Genomic DNA, 23,054 nt, shown 5'->3' with positions numbered 1-23,054 from the left:
TTACATTGTCTCAAATTCAAGTCCCTCTGGGTGAAGATATATTTGAGGCTCTTGTGGTCGGACATGACCTCAAATGTTTCCCCATAAAGGTAGTGGCACCAAATCTTCAATGCGAAGACCACTGTCGCCAACTCCAAGTCATGTGTGGGGTAAATCTTCTCATGCACCTTTAGCTGTCGGGAAGCGTATGCTATGACCTTTCCATGCTGCATAAGAACACAACCCAGTCCAGTCCCCGACGCATCACTATATACCATAAAACCACCTGTACCGGATGGCAATGTCAAAACTGGCGCCGTGGTCAACCTCTTCTTTAACTCTTGAAAACTGCCTTCGCAGCAAGAGGACCACTCGAACTTCATTCCTTTTTGCAACAACCGAGTCATCGGGGCAGCTATACGTGAGAAATCTTGAATGAATCGACGGTAGTAACCTGCCAATCCCAAGAAACTTCTAATGTCTGTCACCGTCTTTGGTTGCTCCCATGACAAAACAGCCTCCACCTTGGCAGGATCAACCTCAACTCCCCTCTCGGATATTACGTGACCGAGAAACATCACTCTATCAATCCAAAACTCGCACTTTGAGAACTTAGCGTAAAGTTGATGTTCTCTTAGTGTCTGCAGCACAACTCGTAGATGCTCTTGGTGATCTTCCACACTCTCCGAATATATCAAGATGTCATCTATGAACACGATGACAAAAGAATCCAACCACAACTTGAAAACCTGATTCATCAGATCCATAAATGCCGCAGGGGCATTTGTAAGTCCAAAGGACATCACTAGAAATTCATAATGCCCGTATATGGACCTGAACGTTGTCTTAGGAATATCCTCAGTTTTAATCCTCAACTGATGATATCCTAAACGAAGATCGATTTTCGAGAACACCTTTGCCTTTCTCAGCTGATCGAACAAATCATCGATCCTAGCCAAAGGGTACTTGTTCTTCACCGTCACTTGATTCAACATGCGGTAGTCAATACAAAGTTGCATTGAACCATCCTTCTTCTTAACAAAGAGGACTGAGGCACCCCAAGGGGACACACTCAGTCTAATAAATCCTTTGTCAAGAAGCTCCTGCAACTACTTCTTCAATTTCCCTAACTCTGCAGGTGTCATGCGATACGGAGCGCGAGAGACTGATGTCGTACCAGGCACTAGCTCGATCGAGAACTCAATCTCTCGATGCGGCGGCAAACCCGGCAAATCCTCGGGAAAAGCATCCAGGAATTTGTGGACAACATCTAACTGGTCCAAGGGTGTCGCTTGATTGTCTTGAGCAGAAACACTGGCCAAGAATACCATGCAACCCTTCTTGTGGTATTTGGAGACCTTCAAAGCTGACACGATCCTCACCCCATCGGTCGGTCTCCTCGAATGACATAACAATGCAGACAGTTTGGGATGCTCCAAGATTACCTTCTTGCCCCGACACTGGAGGGTTGCATTATGCTTGGACAACCAGTCCATACCCAAAATGACATCATAAAATGTCATATCCAGAATGACCAAATCAACGAACAACTCATGGCCTTCTATCACCACGCATACTGCTGGGAAATACTTCCCGCAGGAAAAGGATGCACCCATAGGTGACATCACATCAAGAGCCCTCTCGAGGCTAGATGGAACCAAATCAAGCAACTTTGCAAACGAAGAAGAAATAAAGTTGTGTGTTGCACCTGAATCAAACATTACACGTGCAAAGTGTTCAGCAACTAAGAATATACCTTCGATCAGATCAAACTGATGGCCCTGAGTAGCTGTTGTAGCCGCATAGACTCGGCCATTAGTCATGCGCTGACCTTGTTGTTGCTGAGGCCTCTGTTGTTGTTGTGGTGGTGGTTGATGTCCTCCCGGAACCGCAGGCTTGTTCGGACAGTAAGGAGCGATATGCTCAGGTTGTTGACACTGAAAACAGATCCCCTTAAACATAGGGCAAAAGCCAGGTTGATGGCTCTTGCCGCACTTGCGACACACTGGCAGGGTCCTTCCCTGCTGACTTTGCTGCTGAAATCGATTGTGTTGTCGCCCATCATGGGTTCGTTGTTTTTTGCCACCTTGAACCCTTCCGCCTGCTAGTGGATTCTTCCTCGTCGTGCCCGAAGAACCATCTCCATTGACACCCCCTTTCTTAATTGTAGCCTTGAACTTCTCCCAATCTTTAGTCAGAACAGTAGCCGACTCAATCGCATCGGCCAAAGTAGTAGGCTGACTCGTCAGGATGCAAGTCTGCAACCCATCCTTCAATTCGTGCACATACTTCCCCACCCTTGCCTTCTCACTCTTGAAGAGGTTCGGACAGTACCTCTCGAGGTTCCGAAACCTTGTAGTGTAGTCCACTAGACTCATGGTCCCCTGAGTCAAATCGAGGAACTCTCGTTGCATATGTTCCTCGGCATAGGAGGGAAAGTATGTATCCAGAAACTCCTCTCTGAACGTCTCCCAGGGAATCTTGTCCCAGTCAGCAAACTTCACCCTTCGCAGGGTGTCCCACCATATCTTGGCATCGCCCTTCAAACGGTACATGCCAAAAGATGTCTTTCTGTCCTCAGAGACAGATAGGATGGCGAACGCCTGCTCCATCTCCTCAACCCAGTTCTTCGCTGCCTTTGGGTCTGCCTTTTTTGAAAAAGTTGGCGGATCCAACTTCAGAAACCTTTCGAAGGAAGCACTGCCTGCGTTTGGAACAACATTGACAGGTGGGTCACGAGCTGCTGCATGTGCGGCTGCCTGCGCAGCTGCCTGGGCAGCCTGTGTCGCTTGCGCAGCCTGTGCCGCTTGCGCAGCCTGTGCCACCTGTATAGCCTGAGCCGCTTGCACCGCCTGTGTTGTCTGAGCCGTCATGGTTTCGGTCAGGGTGTGGATGGCTTCCATCATAAAATCCCTTTGCTCCTGCCAGTTTGTAGGGGCAGCAGTAGAAGATGAAGCACCTCTGCGTGAGTACGACATCTACAACACACATATTTTTCACAAATTTAGACCCTCTCTGATCCTACCCCTCTTGGGTTGCTCCCGTACAACTACCTTTTTAAAGATCACATATGATTTCTAGTGTATTCTATAATGAAGTTTACTCCTACATACAATCAAGCATACTAAATGTCAATGCTTAGATAAAAGTATTTAAATAACCTTACCAGTGAAGAGGACTGCTCTAGAGGACGAGTCACACTTGTCGACACTTCAGAACAGGGCTCCCATACCAAAATAAAAATTTAATACCCAAAAGATGATAAAATTGCAAGTCTTTGTGGTGGGCTCTGATACCAAACCTGTAATGACCCCAACTCATCCCCTTTGAAAATGCAATTTTTTTTTCAGTGCGGAAAACTTCTCAGAGACCCGGGGTCCTCACAGTTCCAACTCCAGATGGATAGCTAAACACCACAAACAAACTTGCAATCATTATCCATAAAACCAAACCAAATTTCTTTATTCAAGAGTTAAGGATTAATCTCAAAGACAATGTTCTACTCGATAGAAAGTAACATAACCACTGACAGAAATAAATAAATGAAAAGGACACTAGACTGAAGGACAAAACAAAGAAAGAGTCACTCTGTCCACCAATGAAGCTGTCAAAAACTCAGTGTGACTCTCGCGCCCTTCCAGTAGCTATTGACTTCACTGATCACTTGTTCCTGCGAAAAACCAATAAAGTAGGGTATCAGAATCGAAATCCTGAGCACGGTTACTTCTTAATGAAACAAGAGAGATAAAGGGTTAAGATAAGATATCATGCAACAATTGAGGAAAATACATACAAGACAGTTTATAGCATTTAGGAATTTATTCAGGCAATAATCATAATTGCTAAGCATACGAAGACCGTAAAGCAGTAGCAAGTAATAAAACTTCAGCATACAACAAGCATTAAACATTACACACTCACCATCATGTATTGATTGAGGGAACCATTAAAGTATGCATGATCTAATGTATAACAGGAAAATGCTTGACTTTTGTGCAATGCATGAATTCTTTTATTATCTTTCATTTAAGTCTTTTTGTTTCCATTTGCATGCCCTATTAAATGCACACACTTTAAGTTTCTCTATTTTTTTAATTACTGTGGCCCGCGGATACACCCAACGGGTACAATCCCCGAGGTCAAGTAGGTTCACAGGGTAGCTTAACATACAATTTGTATTTTATTACTGGGTTCCAACTTAGCCCTCGACCGAATCACCTTCGGAACATTAGACCTCCACATCTAATGTCGGGGACACAAGGGACACCCCACACACACATGTGTCACTTCCTTGGTACCAAAACAACAACTATGTCAAAACACACCACCCCCAGGTAAAGTGGTGGACTCTTCCTAAAACCGTGGCTAGGAGAAGGAACCTCAATATCGGGTTCAGGGGACAAAGGTAAAGCCACGAAGTTTTTGTATCCTCACAGTCTTCCCAAGACTGGATCTCTAAGAATCCCCATTCTCCAGATGGGTGATCCCAAAAGGTATATTACACTGTTTTTTAGTTATTGTCTATTATTAAAAGCCGTTATTTGAAGTTTGCAATCCAGCATGCAAAAGCAAGGGCAAAAGCTTACATCCACCCCTGCGAGAACCATTACGGGATTTTCGCCCGTGAGGACAACCAAAACAGTGCAGTAGTGTGCAGTACCAACAAGTGTGATTTAAGCAATGCAATTAAATATTTAAGAAAAGCAACCAAGCCCACGGCTCTCCAGGCCGGTGATGGTTCATTTAGGCCATCGATGCATCGCATGCCAAAACCAAGCATTGTGTCATTTATCATACAAGACTCATGTTCCAAATGTGCCCTCAAAGCAAAATTGTTCATAAGCATGAAAGTGCTTAATTAATAGGCATCTTTGCCCTGTGAAATCTTGTATCAACCTACATATATCCATGCCAATGCATACTGCCTTGAGTGTGTGTGTGCACATGCAAGTACGTATTCCCATCAAGTGTGCATCCTCGTATTAAATATACAACATCAATGACCTTGCAATGCATGACAGCACAACATCCACATGTTTTAAGTGCACCACTACAATAATGTACGTAGAATAAAATTCTGCATGTATCAGATTCATATTTCCTTCTGTCAAAACATATAATCCAGCACATGTTGGAGTTGCTGGTTGGGTATGTTAGCCCCGGACCGGACAGCCTACTGGCCGGCTAGTCAAACCAATCCAGCCGACCCTGTCGGCTGGCCCTATGAGCACATACACAGGTCAGCCACTATGGTTGTATCTGTGTATGACTGATAACAGATGAAAAACCCAGTCATTAAGTGATAAAACCCAAATTCAAAACCCTTGGGAGTATTATACAATCATATATATATATATATATATATATATATATATATATATATATATCAATAAAGGATAAGAGCATGATATCCTTATACTTTAATGAAATTTTCATAATTACAGAGGATATTTACATCTAACAACAGGGTATGATGGTACGATGCATGTACATTCCCATGACTGTTAATACTTCAACGAAATTAGAGGTGAATGTATATATAGGAAACATAACCGTCCAAGTTCAGGCATATTCATGGATATATAAACAGAAAAAAAACAAATGTTTGTGGGCCAGTATTATACTTTTTTTCTTTTACCTGTATCACAGGCCAGCACGCAGCCGACTGGGTCGGCTGGGCCTGCCTCGGTCCTGCCAAAACCAGCACCGTAACCAGCCAATCACTTGGCTGGGCCTATCGGCTTGGCCAGCATCTGGCAGTCAGCCGAGTGCCACTCGGCTGGCTGCCAGCCAACCAACAGCCGAACCTAGAAAAAAGAAAACTGATTTTTTTCTTAAAGCCATGCCCAGTCCAGCCGACCCTGTCGGCTGGGTTCAACAGCATATACACAGGCCCAGTTTGGGCCTGCGTATGCTGTCAAAAAACGACAACATAAGTGTTTACGCAAAAATTGTTTAATATTTATTATTATATACCACTTTTTTTTGTTAAGAAACAATAAAAATACAGAATATACGAGTGGGTAACGGTGGAAATCGTGGGTCCCCTGTTCCTCCATGGATTTCCATCAAAAGATGCATGAAAATCAAATCTCCACCAGATGCCTCATCCGAATCAAGAAGAAGTACTCGTACCTCTTTTCGCAATATTTCTGGTGATCAGAGACAGCCTTTACGAGAGAGAGAGATCGGCTGAGGTCGAACTCCCCACTGTCGAACTCAGGTTGAAGGGAAACAACGAGGAGGAAGAAGAAGAAACGTCGTTGTTATCAGCGCAAAATTTTCCCCCTCCCTTGCGAGAGAGAAACAAATTTTGCGAGTCAAACTCGACCAAAGTTTTGAAAATTAACTCGCCTCCATTTTGAAAATTTGCGAGAAAATTTCGTGGATTGGGATCTGCCTGTCGGTACAAGGTTCAACCGTTTCTGGCGCCTTTACCAGGGGTAATTGAACCAAGGATCAATTACGTGCTTTAACTTGACTCAAATATCTAAATTATGCTCTATTTTTCCTAGAATGCACAAAGAATCAGGCTTGTGCTATGAAATTTTGAAAATAATGCAAGTTTGAGAAACATGATGTTTGCTTTGGAAAATTGGAATATGCTGGAAAAATGATTGGAAAAGTGCTTGAAATTGGAATTCCTGGGAAAATCATTGAATTTCATTGGAAATCAGAAATTTGCATTGGAAAGTGATTTCTCAGGAAAATTTGAACTTTAGAAAATCGATTTTGAAATTTGGAATTGCTTTTCTGAGAAAAATGGATTTGAGAATTCTGAGAAAATCTAAGAAATTCATTGGAAAATGACTTTTGAATTGAAAAATGGATTCTCAGGAAGCTGGGTTTTCAGGAAAATGGGAAATCTGAGAAAATCGATTTTTTTGAAAACTTGAAACTTTGAAATTTGAGAATTCTAAAACATTGGAAAAGCTTGATTTAAACTTGGGAAATGCTTTGAAATCTCATTTGAAAGTTTAGAGTTATGAGAAAATCAAATCTTGAGAAAACTTGGTTTATCCTTGAGAAAATTGATTTTTCTGAAATTAAAGTTGGAAAATGAATTTGAAAACAATGCAATTTGAATAATATGAATGAATGAATGTGAATTTGAAAGAGAATTTCAATTAAGGAATTAGGAAATTCTTTTAAAACTTTGAGAAATGCAGTGCATTTTTGAAGTTAGCCTAAGTGTGTAGGTTGAATGTGGCTAATATGAAGATCATAAATCTAGGTTTCATTCGTATTCTGACTATGGCCAAAAATACAAATTTCACCAAGTTTATAAACTCCATAAGAGCTTGTGCACGTGCCATTCGTGTCAACCATAGTGAATTTGAAATAAATATGCATGAATCATACATCAAATATTGAAATTTGTATAAATTAAACTATATGCAATGCAGCCCTATTCTAAGCAGAAATGTAACTCTTATTCCAAATATTACATTGTTTTTTACATTGAATTGAATAAAATAAAGAAATAAAATAACTAAGTCTTCTTCTTGAATGTTCTTGCAAAACTGAAAAACAAGGTTAGCACAAAAATATAGGTTTTTTTGAATTTATCCGAAAATATGGGAAATTATCAGATATTATTCAGATATAAACCCAAATTCATACCCTCTTTGATATAAACATGATAAATAATAAAAAAATTTCAAAAATAAACTTGAAGATTCGAAATTGGGGTCAAAATGACCGAAATGCCCCTGATGACCTTGAAATCAGGGTTTTCTGAAAGAAATTTTATAAATTTTGGAATTTTGAAAATCAAATGAAATAAATCAAACACAATATGATGAAATATGATGATATGCATGAAATTTTATAGAATTAGGAATTGAAATTTCGAAATTATGGTCAAAATGACCAAAATACCCCTGATAACAAGACTATGGCCTTGAAACCAGGGTTTTCTGAAATAAATTTTGTAAAAATTGAAAATGTAAAATGCAAATGAGATTGAAATTAACCCTAATATAATATGACATGCTTATTTAAATGAATGAAACCCTAAAATGGCAAAAATATCCTAAAATATCAATTTTAACTTGATTTTCGCCTGATTTTCGCTTCTGATATTAAAGATAAACCAACATATAAAGCAAATGAACTTGGAATTGATCCAAATTTGGCATGGACACTTAAACTAACCCTAGAAACAGAATGGAGCTCGAAAATCTATTTTTTTTGTATTTTTAAATATAGAAATTCAAATAAAAACCCTAAATTTTGGGATTTTTGCCTAAAATGTTGATTCTAAAGGGGATTTCAGATATCAAACTTCCATAAAAATTTCTCAAATTTTATGGGGTGATAGAGGACCGTAAGTCAAGGATTTGTGCATTTTATACTTTCTGGTTTTGACCTATGGTCGGAGCTGTACCACTCTGGCAAGTCAGATCGGAATCCGGCGACTCTAGGATTTGGGGGAAACAGATAGGTTTTGGTAGAAAATGTGGGGAAAATAGTAAACAGATGGGAAAATAGTTGAAATTGTGGGAAAAGTTTTCTGACAAATAGATAAAAAATTTATATTTTTAAATCATTGGGATTTGGGTCACAATTTGGAAAAGAGAACACTATTATCAGAGACCCAAATCTCTGAAATTTTGGGATAGTGGAATCTGTCAGACAGAAAATAAATTTTCGAGAAAAATGCTGGAACAGTTCCAAAAATCTCCAAATTTTGAGAAACGATAGGAAAATATGTTGAGAAGAACTTTTGTGTTAAAAGTTTTTGCAGACAGGCTACAGATTGAACGGACTTGATGCATTAGGTTTTGTCTATACCCTGACGAAAGAAAATCAAGATTTTCCCAGAGGTCTGAGAAATCTGATTTTTGAAAGAGGACAAAATGGCTTGGAAAAACCTCAAAATTTTTAGATCATTAGTAGATTCAATTATGAATCCACTGTAATTTTTGGAAGATGATTTGAATCCCCCGCAAGGGTGAATCCGAAGGTTTTTGTCTGCTAAAACTGGACTTGAAATTTCGGGAAATATGAAATCTTAGTTTGGGATTTGATTTGTTTGAGGGGGTTCCAAAACCCAAATTGATTCGAGTTTTTGTAGAGAAATGAATATTAAACCCATACATCTATCATAAAAATTTCAAAATTTATAAATGAACAATTAAACACGAAACGAAGGCTGGACTGACGCTTAAAATCAAAACCTATAAACTAATAAGCAAATGTTAAAGAAACTAATCAAAAAACCTATAAAGCATTAAAATAATCTAAATATAAGGTCTATAATACGAAATTTACATGAATTTAATGATAAAATCAAAATGATCAGGGGGGTACAATCTAAACTTAATTTTGGCTATGGTGATAGGGGATCCGATCCATCCATCGGAGGGATCCCATACTCCATGTAGCCTTAAGCATGAAAATAAGGGAAATAAAAGAGTAAAAAGATGAAGCTCTTACCTTAGGTTTGCTGGGATTGTCTGAAGCTGTGTTGAAGGTGGAGATGCTGGCTACCCAAGAAGGTTGCAGCAACTTGGAGGCGACTCTTTGCTGCAAAGGAGGCACCAACCGAAGGTGCTGCTGAAGGCTTGTATGGGCTGGAGTGGTGCTGCTGGGGGTGGATGTGAGATGTTAGAGCTGGAACTGTGGTGTGGCTGTAGCCACAAAAGGAAAGCAAGGAGGAGAGAGAGAGGCTAAGGGAGAGGGAAGATATGAGAGAGAGAGATGGAGAGTTGGAGAGAAAAGGCTGAAAAAGGGGCAGCTGTGAGAGACCCACCTTCACTTTTTTTTTTTGGTTTTTTCAACTTAGGAAAGAATTCATCTTTTCCTAAGTTTTTAGGTTAAATTAAAAAGGAAGGAGAGGGAGAGCCCAGTTTTTACGTGAATGGCTGGGCAAGAGGGAAAGGAAGGGAGGAAGGAAGGGAAGAAGGAAAGAAAGGGAAGAAAAGAAAGGAAAGAAAGAAGAAAAAGAAAAGGAAAGAAAGGAAGAAGAAAGAGAAAGAGAAAGGGAAAAAGAAAAAGAAAAGAAAGGAAAGGAGAGGGGGCTGGAGGTTTGGGTGACCACTTTGTGGGTCCCACCTCCTCTCTAAAATAAAATAAATAAATAAAAATCAATAAAAACAAAAACAAACAAATAATAAGAAACATTTTTTTTAAGTAGAAATGTAAATGAATGGGCCATCTCAGAGAGTGTCCTAATTCTACTTTTGAAATTCACTTTGACGATTAGAGGGGTAAAATAGTCTTTTTAGAAAATTTCCAGACGAAACGAGCTATTTTTGGCAGTTTTTGAAACTAGCTCGGATTTTGAAGTTCAATACCTCGTTGCGAAGCAAATCCAGTGTAGAATTTGAAAATTTAATTTTGAAAGAAATCCAGATTCTTTTTCTTGAGAAAATATTTCCAAATTTAGACTCTCAGGGGTAAAAATGTCAATTTTGAAAACCTAGGGTTTGAAATTGATTTCTGAAAACTTTTAAAACTCAATCTGGATTGGAATTTATAAAATTGGAGTTCTGGACTTCGAAAATGAAATGAAATATGGTGAAATGTTATGAAATGCTGAGAAGTGATATGAAATGATATGCGAAATGCTAACCCTGAATGAAGAAATTTGGATATTTGACCCCGACTGGCACTTGTATTAGTTCAAAAAGTGTTAAAATTGATAAAATTTGCAAAATAGTTCAAGAAATGATTTTCGGGCTCTACCGGGTTAGAATGACACTGAAAATTAGGGTTCGAGCTGGATTGAACTGAGATAAGCTGGGTTCTAGAGTTTCAGAACTCAAATGAATTGACCAGGCACTGACTCAACTGACCTTTTCGACTGAATTTTCAAGAAAAGTTGTCATTTTTAGAGAAATGGTACGGAATGATCACTGGAATGAAGTGAATTACGAACCTGAATTGGGTTTGAGCTAAAACAAAGGTCAATAATACTGAGATGAACTAAAATCGAGGCTCAAACACTAGCTCAACTGATTGAACTCAGCTCAATTTCAGCTGAAAGAGCTGAAATGAACTAAAATGGGCTCCTAGACACTTAGAAATGGTTTTGAACTGAAATGGGAGCACCCAAACTTCTGGTGAGCTCAAGTTAGACTCTGGGGAATATGACTGACTATGAATGACTGACTTGGAGACAATTGACTTGGATTTGAGTGAGAAATGAGCTTATTTCTGAAGAAATGATCCTATTTTGGCAGGAATGGTCAGAAATAAAAATGGTCTTGTTCATTATGAGCTCAGATGAGCTTGAAATGACTGATATTCTAACTGTTCTAAACTGACCAATGAGCTTGGTTGACTTCGACTGACTGGGGTCTGAGATGTGCTAGGGGTAAAATGGTAATTTTTCTAATGAAAATGGGTAAATTGGTGATTTTCTGCAACTAACTCGGGGTCTGACTCCTATACTGACCTAACAGGGTTGGTACTGCACGAGGAGGGTTATTTGAGAATGGATGAGGAAAATTTGGGGTGTTTACAGATGCCTCTCTTTGCTACTAAGCTGGCTTGAAGACGAGCTTAGTAGCAAAGAAAAACACCCCAAATTTGGGGTATAAAAATGCCCCAGTTAGAAGGATCTGACTGGATATGAAGAAATTAGCCCTGATGAAAATGGTAGATATGAAGTGAAAAATGAAGAAGAAAATTTTACTTGAAAAAGAAGTGAGATTCAGGTTTTGCCTTTAACCTGGATGGGACGGGAAATACCTCGTGTAGAAACGAAGCTCAGGTTTGACCCTTAACCTGACCGGGGAATGAAATACCTCATCAAAATGAGGCTCAGGTTTAACCCTTAACCTGACCGGGAATGAAAATGATGAGATTCTCGAAAGAAGAACTCATGATGTAACCTTCGGACTTCCACACAATGAATCCGATAGAGGTTTTGCAAAAGGATGAAATTGGGGTCCCTAAAGCTTGAAAAGGGGTTTGATTTTGGGCGCCTCATTGCTGAGACTAAATAACTTTTGAAATTGATGACCTTTTGCAAGAAAATGATTGGTGGCTTAACCTCAAGCCGAAATTGGACTGTCTATGGTGGGACAGTGGGGACACAAAGAAGTGTGTGAATTTGAGAGCTCATGCGCTCAGATTATACCAACAGAAGGGAAGGAACCTTGAAAACTCTCGTTATCAAGTCTTTAAAAGGGATAACAACTGATGTCAAGATGCACCAAAGATGAACCTCAAGCTCTTGCTTCACGCCAGGATGACTAGAAAATATTGTCAAAATGTTGAAAATTATTGTTGATTCAAAATAATTGAAAATGATGCACATTGTTTTAAAAATATTCCCTTTTTTCTACCTGAAGTATTACCTTCGACTGGGCTTAACTCCGTAGAATCAAGATTCAAATTCAAATTGCTTGCGATTGACTTTCTTTCAAGGAAGCTATCAATTTCCTTGATATGAGCAGAAAAGAAAGAATTCTTGATATTGTGAAAGCAATTCGTGAAAGAATATTGATAATAGAATTTCACAAAATTTAAAGAGGATTCTTGACAGATTTGTCAGTCTGATATCCTGGGATTCTTTTCTCATGATGATCTTTCTGCCCACTCTTTTTTCTTTTCTTTTCTTTGTAGAATTGAAGCTCTCTTGGATTTTTGAGGATTACATCATCCTTCATTTTGGAGATGTCCTGACTTTTCTCTCTCTTTTTTTTTGGAAGGGTACATCACAAACTCCTTCATCTCAGAGATGTTCCGATCCTTTCTTTTCTTTTCTTTTTTCCAGGGATTATATTGACGGTTATTGACTTTTCGGTTGAAACTCTCTTGATGATAGCAGAAATGAAATATCCTTTAGGGTTTGTCGGGAGGCTCATCGCAGTCGCCTTCATCTTGACGGTGCTCTGAACTTTCCCTAGAAGGATTCGTCACAAACTCCTTCATCTTGGAGATGATCCAAATTTTCTTTGGCCCCAGGGATCTAACTCGCATAATTCGTCTTCATCTTGACGACAATTGAGAGATCCCTTTTGCAGATATTTAATTGCAGCTTAGGTGATTGAGGAGATATAGGGATTGAATGGATTTTTCTGTATCACCCAGGATATTTCGACTGCTTTATTTTCCAAGAATGATCTTTAAAAAATGTGCCATTGACTGCGATCAATATCGATCACTTATGGCTTTGCGACAACATTGAATTTCCTTTGTTGGTCATATTGAGGATTTATTCTTCATCCTTTTGGTTGGCCAATAGAAAGAATTTGAATTTTGAATCCTTTTCGCGAAAGCTTTGTCCTTTCAGAAGTAATACTGAAGGTATTCTGAGGTAATGTTTTTGTGCAATAAAAGTTTTGAAATCAACAAATATTTAATGACAAATTGGCAAGATTTTCTTGAAATCCTTTGTGAAAGTGAGCATTTGAAGCACAACGCATCCATGACAAAAATTTTCTTCTCCTTTCCCCAAAGGAGAAGATTCAAAAATTGGAAATAGGAATTACTCCTCTCTTCCCTGAAGAGGAGGTGTTTGCAAAATGAACTTTCGAAGAGAAATTAAGCTTTCGTCAAAACTTCCTAATCTTAGGCTTCTCTTATGGAAAGGGGGGCGGTAATGGTGAGGTCGATGAATTGGTCATGAAGGAGCGAGTCCATCACACTCTCCCTGAAAAGAGGGTCCTTCATGATGAAATGGCCTAGTATGAAATTATGATTACAAGGAAAGCGAACTTCCGTCGAAGCTCTCCTTGAACTAAGGGTTCCTTGTATGAAATTGGAATTTTGTTTTGCAAACGTTTCACAAAGACACGAGTCCCTTCAAACTCTCCCTGAAAAGGGGCTAGGTGAACAAAGGATAGCATGCAAAAAGAACGAGCTCCCTTGAACTCTCTCTGTACAAAGGGTCTCTCGCAAGAGGAAATAATTGAAATTGGTATTGGGTGACCAAAAGGGTCGAAATTGGAAGTTGAAATTTTGAAATCTGATATTTGAAATTGTAAATTGGAAGTTTGGAATTTGGAAATTGATATTTGGAAATTGGAAATTGATTGACCCGAAGGTTGAAATTGGAATTGATTGACCCAAAGGTCGAAATTAGAATTGATTAACCCAAAGGTCAAAGTTGGAAATTGGAAATTGAATGACCCGAAGGTCGAAATTGGAATTAGTTTAATGGGAACAACATGGGTTCAATAGGAATTCAGCCTGGGAATGACATGGGTTCAATAGGGATTCAACCTAAGAACGTGGATCAGGAGGACTTCCATAAAAAATTCCCAAATTTTATGGGGTGACAGAGGACCGTAAGGCAAGGATTTTTTCATTTTACACTTTCTGGTTTTGACCTATGGTCAGAGCTGTATCACTCTGGCAAGTCGGATCGGAATTCGGCGACTCTAGGATTTGGGGAAAACAGACAAGTTTCGGTAGAAAATGTGGGAAAAATAATAAACAGATGGTAAAATGGCTGAAATTGTGGAAAAATGTCTATGACAAATAGATAAAAAATTTATCTTTTTGAATCATTGGGATTCAGGTCACAATTTGGAAAAAGGCACACTGTTATCAGAGACCCGAATCTCTGAAATTTTGGGATAGTGGAATCTGTCATACAGAAAATAAATTTTCGGGAAAAATGTTGAAACAGTTCCAAAAATCCCTAAATTTTAAAAAATGATAGGAAAACATGTTGGAAACAACTTTTGTGTTGAAAGTTTTTGCAGACGGGCTACGGATTGAACGGACTTGATGCATTAGGTTCTGTCTATACCCTGACGAAAGAAAATCAAGATTTTCCTAGGGGTCTGAGAAATCCGATTTTTGACAGAGGACAAAACTGCTTAGAAAAATCTCAAAATTTTCAGATCATTAGTAGATTCAATTATGAATCCACTGTGATTTTTGAAAGATGATTTGAATCCCCCTCAAGGGTTAATCCGAAGGGTTTTGTCTGCTAAAACTGGACTTGAAATTTCGGGAAATATGAAATCTCAGTTTGGGATTTGATTTGTTTGAGGGGGTTCCAAAACCCAAATTGATCCGGGTTTTTGTAGAGAAATGAATATTAAACTCATACATCTATCATAAAAATTTCGAAATTTATAGATGAACAATTAAACACGAAACGAAGGCTGGACTGACGCTTAAAATCAAAACCTATAAACTAATAAGCAAATGTTAAAGAAACTAATCAAAAAACCTATAAATCATTAAAATAATCTAAATATAAGATCTATAATACGAAATTTACATGAATTTAATGATAAAATCAAAATGATCAGGGGGGTATAATCTAAACTTAATTTTGGCTATGGTGATAGGGGATCCGATCCATTCATCGGAGGGATCCGATCCATCCATCGGAGGGATCCCATACTCCACGTAGCCTTAAGCATGAAAATAAGGGAAATAAAAGAGTAAAAAGATGAAGCTCTTACCTTGGGTTTGCTGGGATTGGCTGAAGCTGTGTTGAAGGTGGAGATGTTGGCTACCCAATAAGGTTGCAGTGACTTGGAGGCAACTCTTTGCTGCAAAGGAGGCAGCAACCGAAGGTGCTGCTGATGGCTTGTATGGGCTAGAGTGGTGCTGCGGCTGGGGGTGGATGTGAGATGTTGGTGTTGGAACTGTGGTGTGGCTGTAGCCACAAAGGGGAAGCAAGGAGGGGAGAGAGAAGCTAAGGGAGAGGGAAGATATGAGAGAGAGAGATGGAGAGTTGGAGAGAAAAGGCTGAAAAAGGGGCAGCCGTGAGAGACCCACCTTCTCTTTCTTTTTTTTTTGGTTTTTTCAACTTAGGGAAGAATTCCTCTTTTCCTAAGTTTTTAGGTTAAATTAGAGAGGAAGGAGAGGGAGATCCTAGTTTTTACGTGAATGGCTGGGCAAGAGGGAAAGGAAGGGAGGAAGGAAGGGAAAAAGGAAAGAAAGGGAAGAAAAGAAAGGAAAGAAAGAAGAAAAAGAAAAGGAAAGAAAGGAAGAAGAAAGGGAAAAAGAAAGGGAAAAAGAAAAAGGAAAGAAAGGAAAGGAGAGGGGGCTGGAGGTTTGGGTGATCACCTTGTGGGTCCCACCTCCTCTCTAAAATAAAATAAATAAATAAAAATCAATAAAAACAAAAACAAACAAATAATAAGAAACATTTTTTTTTTAAGTAGAAATGTAAATGAATGGGCCATCTCAGAGCGGGTCCTAATTCCACTTTGAAATTCATTTCGATGATTAGAGGGGTAAAATAGTCTTTTTAGAAAATTTCCAGATGAAACGAGCTATTTTTGGCAGTTTTTGAAATGAGCTCGAATTTTGAAGTTCAATATCTCGTTGCGAAGCAAATCCAGTGTAGAATTTGAAAATTTAATTTTGAAAGAAATCCAGATTGTTTTTCTCCAGAAAATATTTCCAAATTTAGACTCTCAGGGGTAAAAATGTCAATTTTGAAAACCCAGGGTTTGAAATTGATTTCTGAAAAATTTTAAAACTCAAACTGGATTGGAATTTATAAAACTGGAGTTCTGGACTTCGAAAATGAAATGAAATATGGTGAAATGTTATGAAATGCTATGCGAAATGCTAACCCTGAATGAAGAAATTTGGATATTTGACCCCAATTGGCACTTGTACCAGTTCAAAAAGTGTTAAAATTGATAAAATTTGCAAAATAGTTCAAGAAATGGTTTTCGGGCTCTACCGGTTAGAATGACACTGAAAATTAGGGTTCGAGCTGGATTGAACTGAGATAAGCTGGATTGAGCTGGGTTCTAGAGTTTCAGAACTCAAATGAACTGACCAGGCACTGACTCAACTAACCTTTTCGACTGAATTTTCAAGAAAAGCTGCCATTTTTAGAGAAATGGTAAAGAATGATCATTGGAATGAAGTGAATTACGAACCTGAACTGGGTTTGAGCTGAAACAAAGGTCAGTAATACTGAGATGAACTAAAATCAAGGCTCAAATACTAGCTCAACTGACTGAACTCAGCTCAATTTCAGCTGAAAGAGCTGAAATGGACTAAAATGGGCTCCTGGACACTTAGAAATGGTTTTGAACTGAAACAGGAGCACTCGAACTCCTGGTGAGCTCAAGTTAGACTCTAGGGAATATGATTGACTATGAATGACTGACTCGGAGACAATTGGCTTGGATTTGAGTGAGAAATGAGCTTATTTCTGAAAAAATGATTCTATTTTGGCAGGAATAGTCAGAAATGAAAATGGTCTTGTTCATTATGAGCTAAGATGAGCTTGAAATGACTGATATTCTAACTATTCTGAACTAACCAATGAGCTTGGTTGACTCCGACTGACTAGGGTTCGAGATGTCCTAGGGGTAAAATGGTAATTTTCCTAATAAAAATGGGTAAATTGGTGATTTTCTGAAACTGACTCGGAGTCTGACTCCTATACTTACCTAACAGGGTTGGTACTGCACGAGGAGGGTTATTTGAGAATGGATGAGGAAAATTTGGGGTGTTTACAACCACTTGAGAAAGGTGGCGCGTATGCCTGCCGCGGTTGGGAAGCTGCCAGCGATGGAGGCTCCAGCAATGCACGAAAATGAGAGGGAGAGAGATGAGGTTTGGGGCAAAACAGAGAGGTAAGGGGAAGGAGATACCAGCCTGCCATTTTGAAGGAGGAAGCCTTCTGAATCTGGCGGAGACCGTTACTCTCTCGCCGGAGGCTGCGGCCCACATTTCCCCCTCTTTTCTCTCACACGATAGGGGTTAGGGTTTTCTCTCAGCACCCTAACCCCCCCCCTTCTTTCTTTCCCCCTTTTCAGAAATATCGGGCAACCCTTATCGGGTTCCCCCCCCCCCCCTTATTTGCTCGTTACACAGGGGGCGACCCGGGTCTGAACCCGGTAACCGACCCCGAGTTGGGTCCACGCTTTGCTCCCATCAATATGGATCCGCAAGTTGGATCCAAGTGGATCCAACTGTGGATCCTCGAGTTCGCTCTCTCTCTCTCTCTCTCTCTCTCTCTCTATATATATATATATATATATATATATATATATATATATATATATATTTCTCATTTTATTACAAATATCATTATTATTTTAGTATAATGCAATTATTTATGCATAAATACCCATTTATGGGTCCTAGATCCGAAATATGGATCTTAGGTCCAAATTGCATGTTTCCAACCATTTTAAAAGAACAAATTAATGGAAAAAACTTACATTTTTTACATCCTTCCTCCCTTTGCTACCTCCATTTCTAACAAAAGCTTCAAACTCCATCCAGTTACTGGTACAAGCTCCTGCAACGTGGCCTCACTGCAGCAACCCCTTTCCAATCGGCGCTTCAGCAGTAATAAGGGAGCAGACCTCCAGCAAAGCGCTGTCGTCTCCAACAAAAGTTGCACCCTCCTTTAGCAGCATGATAGCTCCTCTCCTTTAACATTGAAGCAGCTACCACATCAAGGTCTAGACTCTCCAGCATTCCATCAGCTTCAGCCCCATCGTCTTCAACACCTCCTTCAGCCATTGGTGACCACCATCTCCAGCTGCAGCATAACCGGTCCCTACTTGACGCCATCTTCCAAAGGTTCCACCAGCCGACATCACCCCTTTCAAGTTTCCTTCAACTGGTCCAGCCATCTTATACCAACCCTCTTTACCTTCAACCCATTTGTCGTCATCCCTTTCAACTATTACAACCCACCTACTTTTGAATCCCCTCCATCAGCTGTGGTAGATCCATTTGTTGCAAAAGAGAACCTAAGGTCCATCTTAGTTGTAAAACCCTTCCATCGATCCCAGCCTTCTTTTCCAAGGTGCACTTTTTTCTTTCCCTTTGTTTGATAAAATGTTATCTTTGCTTCTTTGATTATATATATGTTTTTTTTTTCTTTTTTCTTTATTTATTTATTTATTTGTTATACATTGATATGATATTTTCAAATCTTATGATGTGTATCCATTTCAAAACCAAATACATAAGGATTTGAAAAGTCTCTTTCCATGGTTTTGAATGGTGAAAACAATGAAACACATACGTATTACGTGTGTGGGCTAAAAGAATGAAAGACCCATTCACTCGGTGGATTGGATCTTTCATTTCATAAGCCAAAATAAAAATGAATCATACCGTCATTGAATTTTATTTTGATTTTGTGTTTCATGTAGTTTCATGTTTAAAATATGCATCTAGATTAGTTTGTGGTTCATTTCATTCATTTTATGTAGGTTTCATTATTATTCACTTTAGAACTTGTAAATTATCGTTTAGGTGCAAGGTCTATACGTTATTTCATGTGAGTTATTTCATCAATAAATTCTGTAAATTTTATGGTGATTAGGTATGTATGCCTTTAAATTCCTTCAAAAAAAATGGATTAATTTGAAATTTAGAACTCCATTAAAAAAATAAAAACCTAAATCGGGTTTTGGACCCTCTAGAAACTCTAATTTCAGTTTTAGCAGACAAACACCTCCGAGATCTCCTAGATTGACGATTCACTTTTTTCTCAAAAAAATATAATGAGTCTTTATTAGAGTCTACTATTTCCCAGTAAATTTTTAGATTTTTCCAGTGAGATTTAGGTTCTGCTAAAAATCTATTTTCCTAGACTCTTGGGAAAATCTCACTTTTTTCTTGTTAGGGTCTAGTCTGACCCTAACTTTCTGTGATGCCTCAACCTGTAGTTCTAATGCTAAAACTTCCAACATATAAGTTGTTCCCAACTCTTCCCTCTGTCGTTTTCCAAAATTTGGGAATTTTTAGAATAATCTAAGTATTTTTCTTGAAATTAATCTTCCCATCTGTGAGATTCCCATATCTGAGAATTTCAGAGATTTAGGTCTCTCATAATCCTCTTTTCTCTCACAAACCGTAACCTAAATTCCAATACTATAAAAAGAGGAAATCCTCCTTTGTTTGTCAGGGACATTTTCCCAGAGTTTCAGCTATTTTATCATCTATCTGCTATTTTCCCCATAATTTTTCCCGAAACTTGTCAGTCTACCCTAAATCCTAGAGTCGCCAGATTTCGATCCGACTTGCCGGAGCTGTCAAGCTTCAAACATAGGTAAAAACCAGAATCTATAAAAGTCACAAATCTTTGTCTTACTGTCCTATGTCACCCCAAAAAATTTGGGAAATTTTTATGGAAGTTTAGTATCTGAAATCCAATTTAGAATCAACATTTTAGGCAAAATCTTGATTTTTTAGGATTTTTAGTTATTTTCTACATTAAAAAATAGTAAAAAAATAGATTTTTGAGCTTTGTTATGTTTTAAGGGTTGATCTAGGTGTTCATGTCAAATTTGGCTCAATTCCAAGTTCATTTGCTTTGCATGTTAGTTTACTTTGAAATTTAGAAGCGAAAATCAAGTCAAATTTGATATTTTGTGATATTTTTGTCATTTTAGGGTTTTTATCATGTAAATAAGCATGTCATGTCATATTAAGGTTAATTTCAATGTCATTTGCATTTCAATTTCTCATTTTTGCAAAATTTATTTCAGAAAATCCTGGTTTCAAGGCCATGATCTTGTTATTAGGGGCATTTTGGTTATTTTGATCTCAATTTTGAAATTCAAAACTTCAATTTTCCAAATTTTCATGCATATCATCATATTTCATCATATTATGTTTGATTTTATTTCATTTGATCTTCAAATCTCTAAATTTTACAAAAATTCTTTTAAAAAATCCTGATTTCAAGGTCATCAGGGGTATTTTGGTTATTTTGACCCCAATTTCGAATTTCCAAGTTTATTTTTAAAATTTATTACTTATTTCTCATGTTTATATCAAAGGGGGTATAATTTTGGGTTTATATCTAAATAATATCTGATAAATTTCTAATATTTTTAGATAAATTCAGAAAAACCTACATTTTTGTGCTAACATATTTTCTAGTTTTGCAGGAATATCCAGGAAGAAGACTTTTATTTTCTTTTATTTCAATTCAATGTAATATCAGATGTAATAATTTGGAATAAGAGTTACTTTTCAGCTTCGAATAGGACTGCATTGCATATAGTTTAATTTCTATAATTTTCAATATCTGATGTATGATGCATATGCACATTTTCTAAAATCACTATGGTTGACACGAATGGCACGTGCACAAGCTCTTAGGGAGTTCACGAATTTGGTGAGATTCATATTTATGGCCATAGTCAGAATACGAAGAAAACCAAGATTTGTGATCTTCATATTAGCCACATTCAGCCTATACTCTTAGGCTAACTTCAAAAATGCACTGCATTTCTCAAAATTTTAGAAGGATTTCTCAATTCCTCAATGAATTCTCTTTCAAATTCATATTCATTCTTTCAATTTGAATTATTTTCAAACTCATTTCCCAATTCCATTTCAGAAAAACCGATTTTCCCAAAAATTTCCAAGTCTTTCTTAGGATTTGATTTTCTCAGGATTCTGGATTTTCAAATGAGATTTCAAAGTATTTCCCAAGTTCAAATTATGATTTCCCCAGATTTCCACAATCTCAATTTCATTTCCAAATCCCAAAATCAATTTTTCCAAAGTTCCTTGAATTATTTCAGAAGTTGTTTTCTCTGAATTTTCAAATCCTATTCAGAAATCGATTTTCTTAGAAAAATCTATTCCAATATCAAAAATCGATTTTCTCAGATTTTCCAATTTTTTCTGAGAATCCATTTTCTATTTCAAAAACCATTTTCCAATGAACTTTCTGATTTTCTCAGAATTCTCAAATCGATTTCCTCAGAAAAGCAATCCACATCTCAAAATCGATTTTCCCAAAGTTCAAGTTTTCCTGAGAATTTATTTTCTAATACAAATTTCTGATTTCCAATGAAATTCAATGATTTTCCCAAGAATTCCATTTTCAAGCACTTTTCCAGTCTTTTTCAAGTATATCTCAATTTTCCAAGGCAAACATCATATTTCTCAAACTTGCATCTTTTAAAAATTCCATAGCACATGCCTGATTCTCTGTGCATTCTAGGAAAATATAACATGATTTAGATATTTGAGTTAAGTTAAAGCGCACATTTGATCCTTGGTTCGATTACCTCTGGTAAAGGCACCAGGAACTGTCAAACCTCGTACCGACAGACAGATCCCATTCCACAGAATTTTCCTACAAATTTTCAAAACGGAGGCGAGTAATTTTTAAAACCATTTTCAAAACTTTGGTCGAGTTTGACTCGCAGAATCGTTTCTCTCTCTCGCAAAGGGAGCTGAAAAAAATTTTGCGATGATAACAGGTTTGGCGACCGTGATGGGACCTGTCTTCGTCCGATCAATTGTGTGCTTTGACTTAGCTCAATTATCAAAATTGTGTTCTATGGAATGTCAGCTTTTAATTTCTGATATCATGTGAACTTAAGAGCCTAGGCTTGAACCCAGCTGACATGAATTGCATGTAGACTAGGCATGGTTTGATAGGACCAATTAAGGAGAATTATGCATGCTTACGTAGACTTAGGTCTGAAATACAACACTCCTCAATCTAGGATTTGTATGAAAACAATGTTTGCGTCTTCTAAATTTTCAAAATTCTATCTCTTTAGGTTTTAGAGCCATCTGTTTGTCTGCATGTGATCATTTTCAAAAACCACCCCACCTATGTCTACCCGGTCTTCACATTGCTGGGCTCTCTTCTAGAACCATAGTTCGGGATAGAGCCTCACAACTGGGCTACTTATTTGAGCTAACGCCCCCTGCCACGTACCAAGAGCCATAGTCCAACGTATATCGACAGGTGCTCAAGAATGTTGGGAAAACACAAGCCTAGAACCAGAGATGAATTTTTATGCCACGTACATCGAGACTCGGCTTGAGTATATTAGCATAGCATGATTGAACACAATTGATCTGAGCCTAGAGTCAGGATTAGGATCCTAAAGCTCTTTCAAAATTGATGCATTTAGAGTCAGCTTCTTAGGGAATGTTGTATGTGCATAATTGTTTGTTCAGAATGTGATTGAGTGTATTATATTCATTTTTCCCTTTATTTGCTCATATTTTTCCAAAATATTGGATAATTTTCCAAATTATCTCATTTTCCATCTCTTGTGAAATATTTTCTTTTTCTCAAAAACCTTGGACGATTTTTTTTCAAATTATCCACTTTTTCTTCAAAACTCCAGGTGATTTTTCATTCTTTCGTTCCTCTGGACTTCAAATTTCCAGCTTTTCCA

General features: G+C 38.0%; 1 protein-coding gene across 1 annotated transcript; it reads right to left on the bottom strand.

Moving 5' to 3' along the window:
- Positions 1–1,088: 1,088 nt before the first annotated feature.
- Positions 1,089–2,957, bottom strand: LOC149849240 (uncharacterized). Its single transcript, XM_090007771.1, has 2 exons — positions 2,533–2,957; positions 1,089–2,439 (listed from the first exon to the last, which is right to left on the bottom strand). The coding sequence occupies exons 1-2, from the start codon at positions 2,955–2,957 to the stop codon at positions 1,089–1,091; spliced, it is 1,776 nt and encodes a 591-aa protein (XP_089863897.1).
- Between the last annotated feature and the right edge of the window lie 20,097 nt (positions 2,958–23,054).

This window comes from Nuphar pumila, chromosome 1 (genome assembly GCF_984573655.1).
Source record: "Nuphar pumila chromosome 1, dmNupPumi1.hap1.1, whole genome shotgun sequence".
Classification (NCBI taxonomy): Eukaryota; Viridiplantae; Streptophyta; class Magnoliopsida; order Nymphaeales; family Nymphaeaceae; genus Nuphar; species Nuphar pumila.
The sequence above is the reverse complement of the archived record's forward strand: the minus strand, read 5'-3'. Positions and strand labels throughout refer to the sequence as shown.